Here is a 16,034-nt window from a genome sequence, read left to right on the forward strand (position 1 = left end):
TATATTTTTAGCATGTAATTCGTATTTTCTTCATTTTTTTATATGAAGCACATATTAATTATAGATGGTAAATAAGCAAGGTACAAAATACACCAGATATACCCAGGAATCTCAAAATCAATGTATCATCAATATGCTCAAAAATGTCAACATAAATACAATTCCAAGAGTGATCTAGCTAAACTAAAAAGCTAGCAAAGTCAGTAAGATCTTTAGTGGACTCCCGGAGCTCGGTGTATATATATATTTATGATGATCTTCTTGAGGATAGCATCAACATCAGGTTGCTCCACATCAAAGAGGAAGAAACCAGTGGACTCTTGCCTGACATCTCCGTTTCCTCAGCGTCGTGCCTCGATAATATCTGCGCATAAATCTCAATAACCCTGTCAAAGAACTCAAATGGCAGTGGACTCTCAGCCATTCCCACATCCGATCCCAAAGCTGCCTAGAAACTGTACAATCAAAAAATATATGTTAGCGCATCTTCATCCACAAACCCACAGAACCCGTAGGATTTGTCGAGAATGTACGGTTGTCGATCTTTGGTTAAACACTTGCCAGAGCAACAGGCCAAAAAATCACTCGATTTTTTGGAAGAATACGTGGTCTCCAAATAATAGGTTTCCATGACCATCTTCCCTCCCCCATAAAGAAACTCCTGTACAACTGTGTCAATCCATCTTTACTTCTCATCCAACTTCCTAGCTGAAAGGCCGCCCCCTCCCAGCTACCAAATCAAAGAACTAGCTCATCTCGAATCTCCACAAGTTTCTTGATGAGAAGAGTGTCATATTTCCTAAACCTCCAATCTACAATATCATCCCAATAATAGTTTTTAACCCATTTCACACACAAAGTGTCTTTCTTCTGGTGGATAGATATCCCAAAGAGTTTTGGCAAGCAAGGTCTTATTCCAAATTAAACTTTCAAATTTCGAAGACCCATCCCCCAGTCATTAATAGGTGAGCAAATCTTTCTCCAAGAAATCGGTGGGTGCTTGCTCGTCCACATAAAGCTCCTGCAAATCTTTTCAATCTTATCAATAACTCCACAAGAGATAGGCAAGACTGATAGCCAAAAACACTCCACCCCTTGTACTACCGACCGTAGTAACTCCAACTTCCCTGCATAAGATAGTGTATGTCTTGGGCACGAGGCCACTTTCCTAGAAATGGTGTCCACCAATCCACTGTAATTTCCCTCCCTTAGCCTCCTTGCTGCCAAGGGAATTCCCAAATACCGGAATGAGAATGTACCTTCACGGTACCCACACATCCTAATGATCTCACTTCTATCCGGCTCCTCAACTGCAGCCAAGAAAATATTAGACTTCATCACCTTTGCTCGGAGTCCTGCCATCTTCCCGAACCGATCAACACAATCCAACATAATCTTCACACTTTGAATGTCTCCTTTGGCCAGAATCAACAGATCATCGGCATACACCAAATGCGTGATACTCAAAAGGCTTCACATCTAGGGTGAAAGTGAAAATCCGGTAACCGTGATGCATGTAAAAGAGATCTCGAAAGCATTTCCATACATATCACAAATAGGAAAGGGGATAGAGGATTCCCTTGTCGCAGCCCCCTCGCTCCTTTGAAGAAACCATACAGCTGACCCCCAAAGGATATAGAGAAAGAGGTAGTGCATACACACTCCATAATCCAAGCTATTAACAGTGTTGGGAAGTTTAGGAGACGAAGAGTGTCTCTCAAAAACTCCAGTGAACTGTGTCGTAGGCTTTTTGTAAATCAATCTTAAGTATACAACGTGGTGAGCCCTTTTTCCTCGCATAGTGTTTCAATATTTCCTGAGCCGGCCAAATGTATGTTTTCCACAATAGATCGACCCGGTATGATCAAGGCTGTCTGTGCTTGACTAATCAGCGGTTCGATCATTTTCCCCAATCTGTTTGCCAATATCTTGGCTCTAATCTTAAACAACACTGTACAAAACGATATCGGTCTGAACTCTGAAACAGTGGTAGCATGATCAGATATATGTACCAAGGGAATGGACGCATGATTCCATTGCTTTAGTAGTTTCCCACTCCTGAAAAATTCCATAACTGCTGCAATCACATCACCCCCGACTGTGCCCCAAGATTTCTTAAAGAAGACTGCCCCAAATTCATCCGGTCCTCGTGCTTTGTCGTCTTCAATGCCAGACAATGCACCTCTAATCTCATCCACACTAACCATATTCGTCAATCCATCCCAATTTCTTGTAGTCCTATTAAGAGTGGATTTGTTTTAGTCATGTAGTTTGTATGTTTTTGTCAATTTTTGCTCTGTTCCAGTAAATTTTAATTTATTTTTAGTGTATATGTGACGCCCGAGGTTGAGGAGGTGGGGAGTGATCGCCGGTGGCAAGAGGTTGCACGGACAATGAGCGACTCCTGGTAGGCTTTTAGGAAGAGCGAGACATGAATGAACCGATCCTTTCAGAATGAGAGGGATTCTGAGACTGTGTAGGTATGAGACTGCATAGTTGAGGAGAGTTTAACAGATTTCACATGTACTACTCACATCAAGAATATGCATCTTTTTTTCGAAAGCTCATCACCTAAGAACTCCAAAGTTAAGCGTGCTTGACTTGGGGAAATTATAGGATGGGTAACCCCTTAGGAAGTTTCTCAGGGTGCGTGTGAGTGAGGACATAAGCGCGTTGGAAAGACCCGTCTTGATACACTGGGTCGTTACAAATGGTATCAGAGACGACCTCTCTTAGTACGGTATGGTAAGGGGACGAACCAAACGGAAGCTGGTGGGCATGTGACGCCTGGGGTTGAGGAGGCGGGGAGTGATCGCCGGTGCCAAGAGGTTGCACGGATAATGAGCGGTTTCTGGCAGGCTTCTAAGCGTATGGAGACGTGAATGAACCGATCCTGTCGGAATGAGAGGGATTATGAGACTGTGTAGGTATGAGACTGCATAGTTAAGGAGAGTTTAAAAAATTTCATATGTACTACTCATATAAAAAAGGTGCATCTTTTTTTCGGGAGCTCATCACAAAAGAACTTCAAAGTTAAGTGTGCTTGATTTGGGAAAATTATAAGATGGGTGACTCCCTGTAAAGTTTCTCAAGGTGCGTGTGAGTGAGAATATAAGCACGTTGTAAAGACCCGTCTTAATACAATGAGTCGTTACAGTATAACTTTTATATTGTTTTCATTTTTTGTTATTTAACTAATATACATGTTATTTTAACTAATATGTAACTAGAAAAAAATACAGGTTAAATTAAAGATCCAAAATGAAGGGAAAGACTATTAGTTAACGGGTTTCAGATGAATGTGATGCTGCATCGGGTGATCTTCACCCGGTGTAACATAGCCCCTTCCCAAAATGAAGACCTTAAACAAGTCACAACACATGCTGAAGCTAAGCGTGGAACCCGAACCCCATGAATAATGGATGCTGCACCGGATGATATTCACCCTGTGTAGCATGCCCCTCCCCAAAATGAAGACCTTAAACAAGTCACAACACGTGCTGAAGCTAAGCGGTGAAGAAGCATCATCTCACTATATTTTGTGGACACTTGTTCTAACCTACCGTTGCCATGCTAAACTATCACACCCTAACGTGTCCATTTCATCGATCCATATAATATTATATTATATACTTTACACTATATTTATTATTATATAAATATATATATAGGCCCCAAAGTCGCATAATTACATGAAGTACTTTACGGATAAAGATTAATCGTTTGAGAACAATTATTAGTAGCTATGGCACAGTACGGCGATCAACACGGGAGGCGGACGGACGAGTACGGCGATCCCATCACGCAGACTGACGAATACGGAGACCCCGTTCACCGCCCTACGGGGGTGGACTACGGCACCACCGGCGCCGGAGGAACGTATGGCACCACCGACGCACATCAAACCGATCCTCAGGGTACACAGCAGGCCGTAACCAGCCCGCATGTGACCAGCGCCACCATCGGGGCAATCAGAGCGGAGCCTTATGCCTCCACCGGCGGGCTGCATCCGACGGGTGCTCAGGGAACCACCGGCTCCACCGGGGCATACCAGACCGACCCTGACAAAGCCGCCGGCACCACCGGGGCGTATGAAACCGATCCTAATTACGGAAGCACTGGGACCGAAACCGCCGCTCCGCAGGGCGGCGTGCACCGTGAGAAGAAGGGGATGATGGAGAAGATTAAAGAGAAGTTGCCGGGCCATCATCACAACAAATCAACTTGAAAATATATATAAAGCTTGCTGCAACACATGCATGCAGCTTCTATTAATGTTCGTGTTTAAATATATATATATAATAATTACATTTAACTTCTGAAAATTTAAAAAAAAAAAGAAAAAAGATTAGTTTGCTCCGAATAAAAATGAGGCATTCTCAGATTACTGGAGGAAGCCGAAATGTATGTTGTGATTAGTGTTTGTTTCGAAAAGATGTTTGATTTAATTTGGTTGGATGAATGGAGAGGTACTTGTGCTTCTAATATCGTGTATAAATTTGTAATAAAGCATTTTGCTTTTTGGATTTTGACTTTGTAATTATATTTTCTTTTACTAGTAGTGAATAATTAATAAAAAATCTTAAAACATGTGACTTTTTTTTGTTTGAAAAATAGTGTTGAAATTATTATGTTATGATTGTAGGGTTAATGAATTTTATTTCAAACAATGTTTAGTGTTTATTAACTATATTATTTTTTGAATGTACCGAGTTTAATAAGATACCATTGATCGGTGGGGTATTTATATGATCTTGAAAGGGTACAGTGATAAGTGGAGGAGTGGGGGATTTATATGATCTTGAAAGGGTATGATGATATCTTTGAAATTTTAAAAAATTTTGGTATTATATACCTAAGGCCATTTTCAATCCATATTTTTTATTTTTTATCCTCTATCCTCTAAAATAGAGATTTTGTGATCTTTATTTTTCAAAATCTTCTCCAACCCATATTCTTTATATATTATCAAATACTTTTTTTTAATATTTTTTTTTACAACACACATATATAATTTAATAATTATATAATATAGATTTCAACTAAATTATTTCGATTAGTTGATTCAACTAAAAATTATGTAATTTATTAATAATTATGTATTATATTATTAAACACAAAATCTAAAAATTTATTTGACTAAATTAAGTCGACAATAAATTTTTTATAAATATTAAAATAACAATTAATTTATGAAAAAAATATAAAAAACTTCAAATAAAATTATCATAATTAAATAAATGAAACACTAAACTATACAAAAAAATTTAAAAAATAAAATGCAACAAAATAATAAACAAATTACATGTAAGGACTTATTTATAATTTTGGAGGATGACATTTTCGTAATTAATGTCATCCTTCATATAATCCTTTATATGAATAGTGATCCTTTATTAAGGATCACTCTCCAAAATGGAGAGTGCTTTTAGAGGAGGGTTGGAGAGCAAACCCTACTCTATTATAGAACAGGGTTGGAGATGCCCTAATATCTTTTTTAAATATAAATTTAATTAATTGTGAGTTTGCCTCTTCGAAATTTTTTTTAAAAATAAATTAGTATTATATATATAATATATATTTATAAAATAATAATTTAATTATACATTGATTAAATACAAATTTAATTAATTGTGAGTTTGCTTGAATGAATTTTTTTTAAAAATAACTTAGTACTATATATATAATATATTTATAAAATATTAATTTAATTATACATTGATTAAGATCATTTTGGCTTGAATGTGATGAATGGAAGTTATTTCAATTTGCTCACTTTTATACATCTGATATCTCCCTGATGAAGTTAATATAAGTTAATATATCTTAAAATTAATCTGATAACTTTATTTTTGACATATAAAATTATAGTTAATTTTCTAAAATTGCTGGAATTAGCAAGATTTCTTATAAAAAAATAATGATTTAATCAAATAAACATAAATTATATCTTTTGGTATAGATTTAATTTTAAATTCAACATTATTAATATTTGTTTGTAATTGTTGAGAGTATTTTCATCAATGAAAATTTTTATAAAAATAATTCGTAATAGAGTGGAAGATAATTTGTTGTTAAATAATTGTTTGATATCATATATCAACTTATTGAGCGAATTGTGTTTGAAACAGTTGATAATAAAACTATTATTAAGCATTTTCAAATTATGAAATTTCGATATTTATTATTTCTGGATACTCTACTTCCACTCGTAATGGATTTTCGTTAAACAGTTTCGGAACTCTTTCTACTGTCAATACGAATATTATATATAGATCATTTATTTGCTAATATACTCTTTACAGTAAACTCGCTTTTTTTAAAAAAGAAAGAGGTTACAATGAAACACTCTTGAATTGGTCTAATATTTTAGAATTTACAAAATTAATTATGTAATCCAAATAGATTAATATCATAATTTATATACCCGATTGTACTCTAATCAATATTTCATATATTAGTCAATAAGATGAGGGTTCGTACTACATACTTAAATAACATATTATTAATTTAATGAATTTTTTTATTTAATGTTGTGTTTTTCTCTATTTATTGACATTGAAAAATGCATTTTCAATATTATTGAGTAATTAAGGATGATTAACCAACTTAAAAAAAAGAAAAAGAAAAAGAAAAAAGAAAGCAATAAATTAAAGGGAAATTTATTTTTTTGGTCCATTAATTTGTCTATTTTTTTATTTTGATCCATTAATTTTTCAAATTTTGGTTTTGACACACTAAATTTTAATTTTCGATTATTTTGGCTCAATTGTTGACGAAACAGCTTGACATGTCAGCATTTTTCGGTGTTACATCAACAACTGAATCAAAATAGTTGAAACTAAAATTTAATGTCTCAAAACTAAATTTTGAGAAATTAATGAACCAAAATAAAAAAATGAACAAATTAATGGTTCAGATTCTCAATGAAAACGTACAATTGTAAAGAAAATAAAAGTGGAGCGCATTACTCTAAAAAAAATGGAGTGCATTTAACATAAATTAAAGTAAATATTATTTCCAAAAATATGTGTACTAAAAAAAGTTTTTGCAACCAAAATTTTTTTGTTTGCATTTATTAATTATTTGAATAAAACGTGAAAAAGATTGTTGCGATATGCCTAGTTTCCAGAGTTTATAATTTTTTAATATCCTTATTACACTTATGGTCATTATTATATGTTTAAATAAAGGGTAATATCCCCTTTTTTAGATTTTCTAATTTTCTAATCTCTTTTTTTTTAATTTGTAGCAATTAACCAAAAATTATATGTTTAAATTATATATTTAAATAAAAATATCAACTATATCACGTGGGTTAGTTTTCGATAATTAATTTGTTTTTAACATTTTTATGTTTTATATTTATAATTTATTTAAATAAAAGATGGTCAAAAAAATTACTGTGATATATGTATATTTACGTGTTAAGTTTTTAATTTTTTAGTTTTAAGATCCCTTTACTTGATACTATTGGCTAAAACTTATGTGTTTAAATAAAAAAAATTTGCAACCAACAATTTTATTGGTTTATATTTATAAATCATTTGAATAAAACACAGTAAAAGATCATTTTGGGTATATCATTTCTTAAAATTTTCTAATTTTCATTTTTTGACATTAACTAGAACTTATGTGTTTAAATACAAGTTACTTTACAACTAACAATTTTTGTGGTTTACATTTGTAAATTATTTGAATAAAATATGGCAAATTATCATCGCGATATGCGTTTTTTTTAGAGTTTATAATTTTCAAATATCTCTATTCTACTTGTGTCATTAGTCAGAATATGTTTAAATAAAATTTGTATGTCTTTTTTTAGAGTTTCGAATTTTCTAATATCTTTATTCTACGTATGAGTATGATCATTCACTAGATAAATTAAATGTTTTAAGTTATATATTTAAATAAAAAATATCAACTATATCATGTAGTTTGTTTTTTGTCTTTAATTTTTTTTCATTTTTATTTTTCTTATTAAAACCAAAATATACACACATATATATATTTGTATTGTCCTTCACTTTTTATCATGATATGTTTGCAATGATGAGAAATTTCTCATAGCGTTAGGTGTTTATCTAACGTTAACAAGAACAACTCATTATTAAAAAGAAGACAACGATAAATGTACGTTTTTTTTTCTAATGCAATCACATAATTGAAAAATAAAAATTTTATAGTAGCATAATATTTATTCGGAAAATAATTTGGTTAAGAACACTGATGTATTTGCAGGGACAGAGCTAGGATTGTGATTCAGTATAGGCGACGATATACTATACTATAATTAACAAAGCAAAAAAAAAATATAAAATCTTAACTAATCGTACATCACAAAATAATTATTTTACAATTGTTTTTTTCAAGTCTTCATATTTTGAAATTTTTTCATGATCAACTATTAGTGATATATCCTCTTGAAAAAAAAAAACACTATCAGTGATATATCTTTCTCCACATAGCTTCTATTATTATTATTATTATTATTATTATTATAACTCAACGTACGAGGCATTTTAAAGTTCATAACTACCCTCACACAATAATAAAATATCAATATATTAAAAAAAATTATATAATTTGATGCTTACAAAAATTTTCCCCTAAAGATATATAATATTATGAAGCATATGGCCTAACAAAATACCCCTTTTCACATTCTTTTGGCCTATACGTTCAAGACGAAGGAAAAAATTTCAATTTGAAACGCAATATATCATCACAAACAAAAATACAAAATTTCTTGCCTAAATCAATTTTTACATACCTAAATAAGAAGCTCAATCTAAAATGAAAGCAAAAAAATGATGGTGTGCGATTGGCCGGACGAATCACAAAGGCGAAGAGTGGAGAGGTTTTGAACGTCCCTGCGTAGTAGAAATAAGAAGACGAAGTAATTTGTGTAGTGCAGGCCGAATAAAAAACAAAATTGGCTTGACTCATGGGCTGTGTGCAAGGGCTTCAAAAAGTTTTAAAAAAATTTTGCTTAGCCCATATATATTATTTTTTTCTTGGGCCCAGTGTGGGCAACTGCATTGGCTCCGCGCCTGTGTATTTGCATAATTTAATCATTGAGAGGAGTGTTGTTTGTACTTAATTTGTACTTCATAATTTATTAATCACACTCGAACTTTCTATTTTATGTAGCTGATTGTTAACATTAGCTTCCTAAATGTTAGTTATTTTTCAAAACATATTAATCATTCCTTTTCACATTAACTACTATAAGTATTGTATTTAAAATTAATCATAATTTTCGTGTATAATAATAATAATATTTTTTAAAATATAAATATACGAATTTGAATTGTGAATTTCCTATATGTTCTTCTCTGTATATACTTAGTTTTGATTTATTGGTTTTCTTGGTATTTGATGTGCTTTGGTTAATATATATATATTATAATAAATGTTACAAATACCTGATAATTTGTTTGATTATTTAATTTTCTATTAGGTTCTCTTAGAACCATGGTTTTTTTTATATGCATATATTAAATATAAATAAAATATGCACGCAAAAAAAAATTATATCTTATCTTACATGTTATAAAAAAATTTCAAGCGACAAAATTATTAATAATTTATAACTATAATTAAATGATAAAATAATTAAAATTGTTGTAAAAAGTAAAAATTTATGATAAAAAGGTAAAATCTCAAAAACTCAAAATATATCAAACTCCACATATTATAAAAAAATTTCTCTCAATTATATATTTCATTACAAATGTAAAGGCCTATTTATAAATCCTCATTTGAGATTAGTCCAAAAATAAATACATAATCACTTACATCATCACACACTACAAGAATAATGGCCTTTAATGACACACATAAATGCCCTTATAAAGAACTTTTGGTGACATTAAAGCTTTGGTGACACTCACGAAAAATGTCCTCTATTCTAATGTCGTCTTAGCCTTTATGACATTTTGAGATGTCAAGATAACATATTAATACCAACTTTATAAGTGTCATGAATTAAAGATTTCAAGACAACATAAAATGTCAATAAAGATTATTTGTAATGACACATATATTTGTCTTGTATATTTATTTATAATGACAATAAAAAATGTCACTATAAGTAATTTATTACGTCATTTTAAAATGTCATTTCAACCATACTATTGTGACATATATAAATGTCTTTTATACTAATTTATATGAACATTTAAAAGTGCCACTATTTGCTTTTTATAAGGACATTTTGAAATGCCATTTATTAGATTGAGAATCATATATCTAATTTCTTAGTTTTGATGCTTCATAAAGACACCAAAAAATTATGTATCACGAAATAAATAAACGTTTTTCACATCACAATTCCCGTAGATAGCAAATTAACTTAAATTGAAACATAAATAAAAATTTTCATTGAATCAAAAATATTGATATATGATTGTCATATTTGTCTTTCCAACTTACAAACGTGTTACTTTTAAGTGGCTATCCACCAACAAAATACACCAAAAAAGAATTAGCAGCTCGACGGTCCATGGAATCAAAAGCAAGCAACTTCTCCAAGAGTCGAACGGCCAAAGGATCAACATTTGGAAATTTTTGCCCAAAGGGAACAAGTTGCTACTTCCTCGTGCTTGTAAGATGTGTCCTAGACTTTTCATTGCGCAACTTAACAAGGAAACAATATTTCAAAACAATGAACATGTAGGATAAAAAAACTCACTCTAAACACTTGTAAATTGTAAACTTTTGATACTACTGAATAAGTTTCAATAATCCATACCCGAGAAATGATATCCATTGAAGGTGTGCCGAGAAGATCGGTTATCAGATCCAGTTGGTGAACAACATTCTTTTCAGGAATAAATTGCTTCCCAATCAACCTTCAGCAAAAATGCAGTTGATACTCCATATGTCTATAATCAGGATATACTGAACAAAGAAACAAATAAACAAAAACCTTGATATATTAGCACTTGTCAATGTGGAAATTTAAATGCTATAAAGCATCAATAAATAACAAACTTAACAACGTGCTACATGTATGAGAACTAACACAAGTGGATGAGGGTGCAAAACTAGTATAAGAATACCAACAACGAACCGCTTAAAATCATAATTAAATCCGAGTGCTCGAGTGTAGATCACAAGATGAACGACCTCTAAATTGTGGTAACAACATAGTGGTCAGTATTTTATTTACCGGGTACTTAAACTCACTCATAGGCTTCCATTATCACCATGCCAGTCAGCACCAATTCTTTAAGTTGTAATAATCATTTCCGATTCTTTGCTGCATGAATACATAAACTTAAGCACTAAAAGAAAATATGAGATAATGCTAAAGTTATTCATTGAAAGACGTTATTTTAAGTTCTTGTAGAGCAAGCCCCTCCAGGTTAGAAATCAAAGCCAAAGGGTGGACATTGTGAAAAGCAAATAAACTCGGCAAATGCAAGTTTACAAGCATATATTTTCAACATGTTGACAATACCACTGATAACTTTACAAGTACATGAAAAGTTACTTTTTAATTATGAATCGCAGTAAATATATGCATGCTATATGAATAGAATCTGGTAGCTGCCAAATTATATGCATCTGTTATGCATGTTATATGAGTAAAAGAAATATTAAAGTGTCACATAGGAGAGGTATCCACCATGTTTTTAAATATCAGAACAATATAAATTCATGATTAAAAGTTTTATATTTTAAATTTTGGAACTCGTTCAAGTTAATTATCAACTTGAGCCTCTTCTTCTTACCCGCTGGTTGATCGGTTTCGTGTCCCCAGATTATGATAATCTATAGGAAGAAACACATTCACACTTAAGCTTAGATTGCAATAAAACATTTACATATATAACAGAGTACCAAGACAAGCAAAAAATACTACATCAGTACAGCTCTACATGAAATTGCAAACGTCTCAAGACCATCCAAGAAAGTGGCATTTGCTTCATTCGTGTTTGACGTATGTCAATCGAAGATAATGTATTAGCTTTACTGGTACCATTTTATATTTAAAGATAATTTTATAATCCTAAACCATCCCATAGAACTCAATTTCTATTTTCTGATCTCTATCAAAGGGAATCAACTTTGATAATATATATATATATATATTTAAAATCTTGAATTAATCATGATAGGAGATCATCCAAATCGAATCGGAAAATTTTCGTATCTAATCATAGTTACTGAACTAACTCAATACTCTCATTCACTTTCATTGCATCATATATAAGGTATAGACAGTTTAACAACAATATATTCTTTCGATCTAGGTAATGGTTGATCCGCGCATCAAATGAAAAACGTAACTTCCCTGCCACAACCAAAGTGAATCTACTCCACACATAAGCAAAAGGAACATAATCGTGTCTCTAGTATTAAAATTTTATTGAGTACGCAAAATACTTTGATGTGAAGCGAGGAAGTTAATATGAGACTCATGTCTATGCTTTCTAGGGCCACATTGAGATTTGAACATCAAAACACAACTTACTACTATCCTAGTTTTCCATGGCAAATTTTGACAATGTCAAAACTTCAAAAGATAGTAGAAACCTATGAAATAGCAAAGAACCCACAAAAATAAATTAATAAACAGTATAAACAATAAGAATCAAGTTTCATCAAGAGATCAAATTCTCAATCACTTTTGACTTACTCATACTTACATCACTCCTTAGTTTATGTATATCGACCATGTGTTGAAAATTTATACATTTCCCTGCAGAAACACAAACAAGAATTCATCCTCCTAGCATAAACAGAAACAAATTACCGATCACAAGTGGTTTGAAAACCACTTAACCTTCTGTTCTGTTAAAGCAACAGGTTACCAAAAACAAATAAATTAAAAAATCAAACAGGGACGAGAAAATATGGATCAATAATCAAAAGGTACATGAATTTTGGTTCTTCTCGTCCGTCGATATCTCGCTACGACGGCGACTCTGTTGGTGGTCCAGCTATGTAGGCGACGTTGATGTTTGAAAGGGATGAAGACAGATAAGAATTTATTACTGTATCAGGCACAAGATCATCATCTTCACTAGTTATGCAGCAAGGATAACACCATTCAAACTCCAATAACCGAGCCTAGGCAGCCCTTAAACATCATCAATCCAAAAATTCAGAAAACGTGCTCAATCGACACAAGTTAACAAGCTGAAATTTTTGAATCAAGCAAGTAACTTCAAGAGCCAACAAACTCACAAAACATAACTCATTTTAGCTCCAAAACACACATAAATTTTGAATCACAAGCATGAACCCTACTGAGATTTCTGAAAATTTCGAAATCATGCAAGACGAACCAAATCTCATCTCCCAAATCATTTCATATCTCATTTTAACAAAAAAACACAAGGGAATTTCGAAATTTCTCAAGAATAATACTGATTTTCCATCAAAAATTCAAAACCCTAGCTCAAACATCATGAAAAATTCGAAATAATAGCAAGAACATAGCATAAATCATATTAACTTTGCTTGGTGGCCAAAGAAATTGCATATACTTGACTCAAATCTTCCAACAACAATAAAAGAGATGAATTGAGGCTGATTTCGAACCAACACAGCAGCTACCATTGATCCAATGCATGAAATTCTCAATGTTATTCCATCTCTGCTATATACAGGCGTTTCATCAGAAAATGACGTTGTGAATGAACCTTGCTTTGGTAGTTGTACCAAGTCCTCCTCATACTCATGAAGAATACACTCTAGTTGAGGATGCATCACTATCACCATGTTCGTCTGATCCAGATCACATTGAATGTAGTGATCCGTATCCATATTTAGCGATTAATATGTAATTAATTGTATGAGCATTTTTAGATTTAGTAAAACATGATTAAGGAAATTTCTATTGGATTAACGAACTTCATAAATCGACTCAGAATGAACGGAAATGGCCCGAAGGGTGACCAGGAATGGAAGCACCGTTCGTGGAACGGATGCAACGTTCTGGCCATCTGATGTCATCCGTGACGTCAGCAAGATAACGTCATTGCTTACGAATGTGATGGGACATCAGACGCAACGTTCGTCGAACGGACGCAACGATGGGGGAACGGACGTTCCGTTCCGCGTCTATAAATATGGGATCCGAGGCTTCATTCCAACTCACACCTCTCCTCTCTTCTCTCTCTTTTTTTAGCCTTTCTAGTCAAATCTAGGGAATTCTAGGCGTCCTATTGGGAATCCGGAAGTAGCGGAGCGATCCCGGCGTCGGAGCGAAGCTGTGCCTATGTTTTGAGGCAGTCGCCATTAGTGGGCTGACGAAGGACGCATGTATAGCTATGGTCCCCCTCTCTTGTTATTCTTTTTTCATTCTAATAATATCTCTCTTTTTTTTTTAAAAAAAAAGTCAAAAATCTATCCGTCTGTGTTTACGCTTCCAGTTTCTTCTTTGTTGGCCCCCCCTCTTACGTGATCCTGGCTCCGCCCCTGCCTGCACATCTTTTGAGATGATCCAGTTAGGGTTGCTCAGCCCTGTTTGGACGTTTTGATGTTGAGTACCCTTGTGGCCGACGAGCTTAGCCAGGTACTGACATCTAAAGGACTCCGTGGTCCGCGTCCGAGATTCGGGAGTGAGTGGTCGCCCACAATGGTTAGCGACCCCGATGTGACGAGCTCATGTCCCAGGCGCCCGTTTGAGCAGTTTGTATACAGTTATCCTAGATATGGATACCCTGTCATTTGTATGCATAATATTTGTATGTTTATCTGTATTTTCGTATTGAGCTTAGAGCTCACGTCCAGTATTTTTTGTGTATCTGGACACCCCATTCGATGAGGCAGGTGTAGGTGCAGGATTGAGCACCAGGAGCTTGGAGATGCCAGTGACCCTTGAAGACAGCAAGATTAGCTGTAGGTTTTATTTAAGTTTATTCGATTGGGTTGTATAATCGAAATTGTTTAACCGGTTGTATTTCGTCGGTCTGCTTGTATTTAAGTCTTTTGCAGCAATTTATTTAATGCATGCTTAATTATGCTCTAAACTCTGATTAGGTAGTGGATCCAGGTCGGATCGCTACATTTATGATATCAGAGCATGCATGCAAAAGACTTGGGAGATAGTAATAAGAATATTGGGTTATCCTTGTAGGACTGATAAGATCATGGAAGAGATGATGATGTGGCGATTAGGTTGCTTGAAGACTATCATCATTGGCAGGATTTCTGAAGATTTGGTTTATGGGATTCCAGCAAGTACGGACAGGAGCCATGGATCGTGTCTGAATTTTCAAGACTTCTACTCATATGGATCCTAGACTTGGATCAAGTACCAGATGCCAGAGGATTGGTGGGGACTTACTTGATGTTTGCATCTGTACAGTCATTACCATGATGACATTACTCTGAAGATTCTCCAGTCGTAGTTGGAGAGATTGTCATATAGACCTTCACCAGGGAATGCCTCAAGTGTCTAAGGCATGACTGGTTTTGAGCGTAAGGTATTTAAACTCATGCAGAACATGGTTTTGCCGGTATGCATGTATCGATGCGTTCGGTAGACATACGGAAAACTTCATGTTCAAAAGCATGATACAGATACAAGAAGAAAGCTGAAGGTAGATCGTGAGCAGAAGAGGTCGACTGACAGGCACTGTGCAGAGCATAGCTGATTAGCGAGCACGGGTCATTTCTCCGGATGTCTTTGCAGGAGGATGGGTAGAGAGATTTGGTCAGGAGTACGCTAGCATTGATGCGTGTGTCTATTAAAAGCTTCATGCAATTTTTTTTAAAAAAAATGAAAACCTGCACAAGATGTAGGAGCGAGCACACGCCATCCCTTGAACGAGGAATTCTCTGCCGATAGATCTCGCCCCCCGGTTCCCCTCTTTCTCCGCTGTCAAAACATCACAGAGATAAAAGTTTGATCTGCTTTGAGAAGGAGAAATATGAAGCAAATTTGAGAAGAAATTGAAATACTATCCAATAGAAAAGGAAACAAGCTGCTAATTGAATGAGGGAAGATGAATGAGCGTATTTCGATTTCGTCTCAGATTAAAGAGCAAAAGATAAGTGGGAGAAATGGGGGG

The 16,034-nt window shown here is 33.7% G+C and overlaps 1 protein-coding gene and 1 long non-coding RNA gene across 4 annotated transcripts; one reads left to right on the plus strand and one right to left on the minus strand.

The window, feature by feature from the left end:
* Positions 1 to 3,745: 3,745 nt before the first annotated feature.
* Positions 3,746 to 4,228, plus strand: LOC140860885 (uncharacterized). The gene has a single exon (XM_073263887.1). The coding sequence runs from the start codon at positions 3,746 to 3,748 to the stop codon at positions 4,226 to 4,228; it is 483 nt and encodes a 160-aa protein (XP_073119988.1).
* Positions 4,229 to 10,431: 6,203 nt separating this feature from the next.
* LOC140866610 (uncharacterized) lies at positions 10,432 to 13,640 on the minus strand. Of its 3 annotated transcripts, XR_012144937.1 has the most exons (6): positions 12,890 to 13,640; positions 12,660 to 12,712; positions 11,742 to 11,781; positions 11,177 to 11,266; positions 10,757 to 10,905; positions 10,432 to 10,641 (listed from the first exon to the last, which is right to left on the minus strand). It is a non-coding gene; the product is annotated as an uncharacterized lncRNA (long non-coding RNA). The 3 variants fall into 3 exon arrangements; XR_012144938.1 differs by lacking the exon at positions 11,742 to 11,781 and having other exon boundaries at positions 12,650 to 12,712; XR_012144936.1 differs by having other exon boundaries at positions 12,660 to 13,640.
* Positions 13,641 to 16,034: the final 2,394 nt, after the last annotated feature.

The sequence above is a fragment of the Henckelia pumila genome, chromosome 4 (assembly GCF_033568475.1).
Source record: "Henckelia pumila isolate YLH828 chromosome 4, ASM3356847v2, whole genome shotgun sequence".
NCBI lineage: Eukaryota > Viridiplantae > Streptophyta > Magnoliopsida > Lamiales > Gesneriaceae > Henckelia > Henckelia pumila.

Bases quoted from the DNA above. Each gene is read 5' to 3' on its own strand.
- LOC140860885 (XM_073263887.1), top strand. From the start codon at position 3,746: ATGGCACAGTACGGCGATCAACACGGGAGGCGGACGGACGAGTACGGC.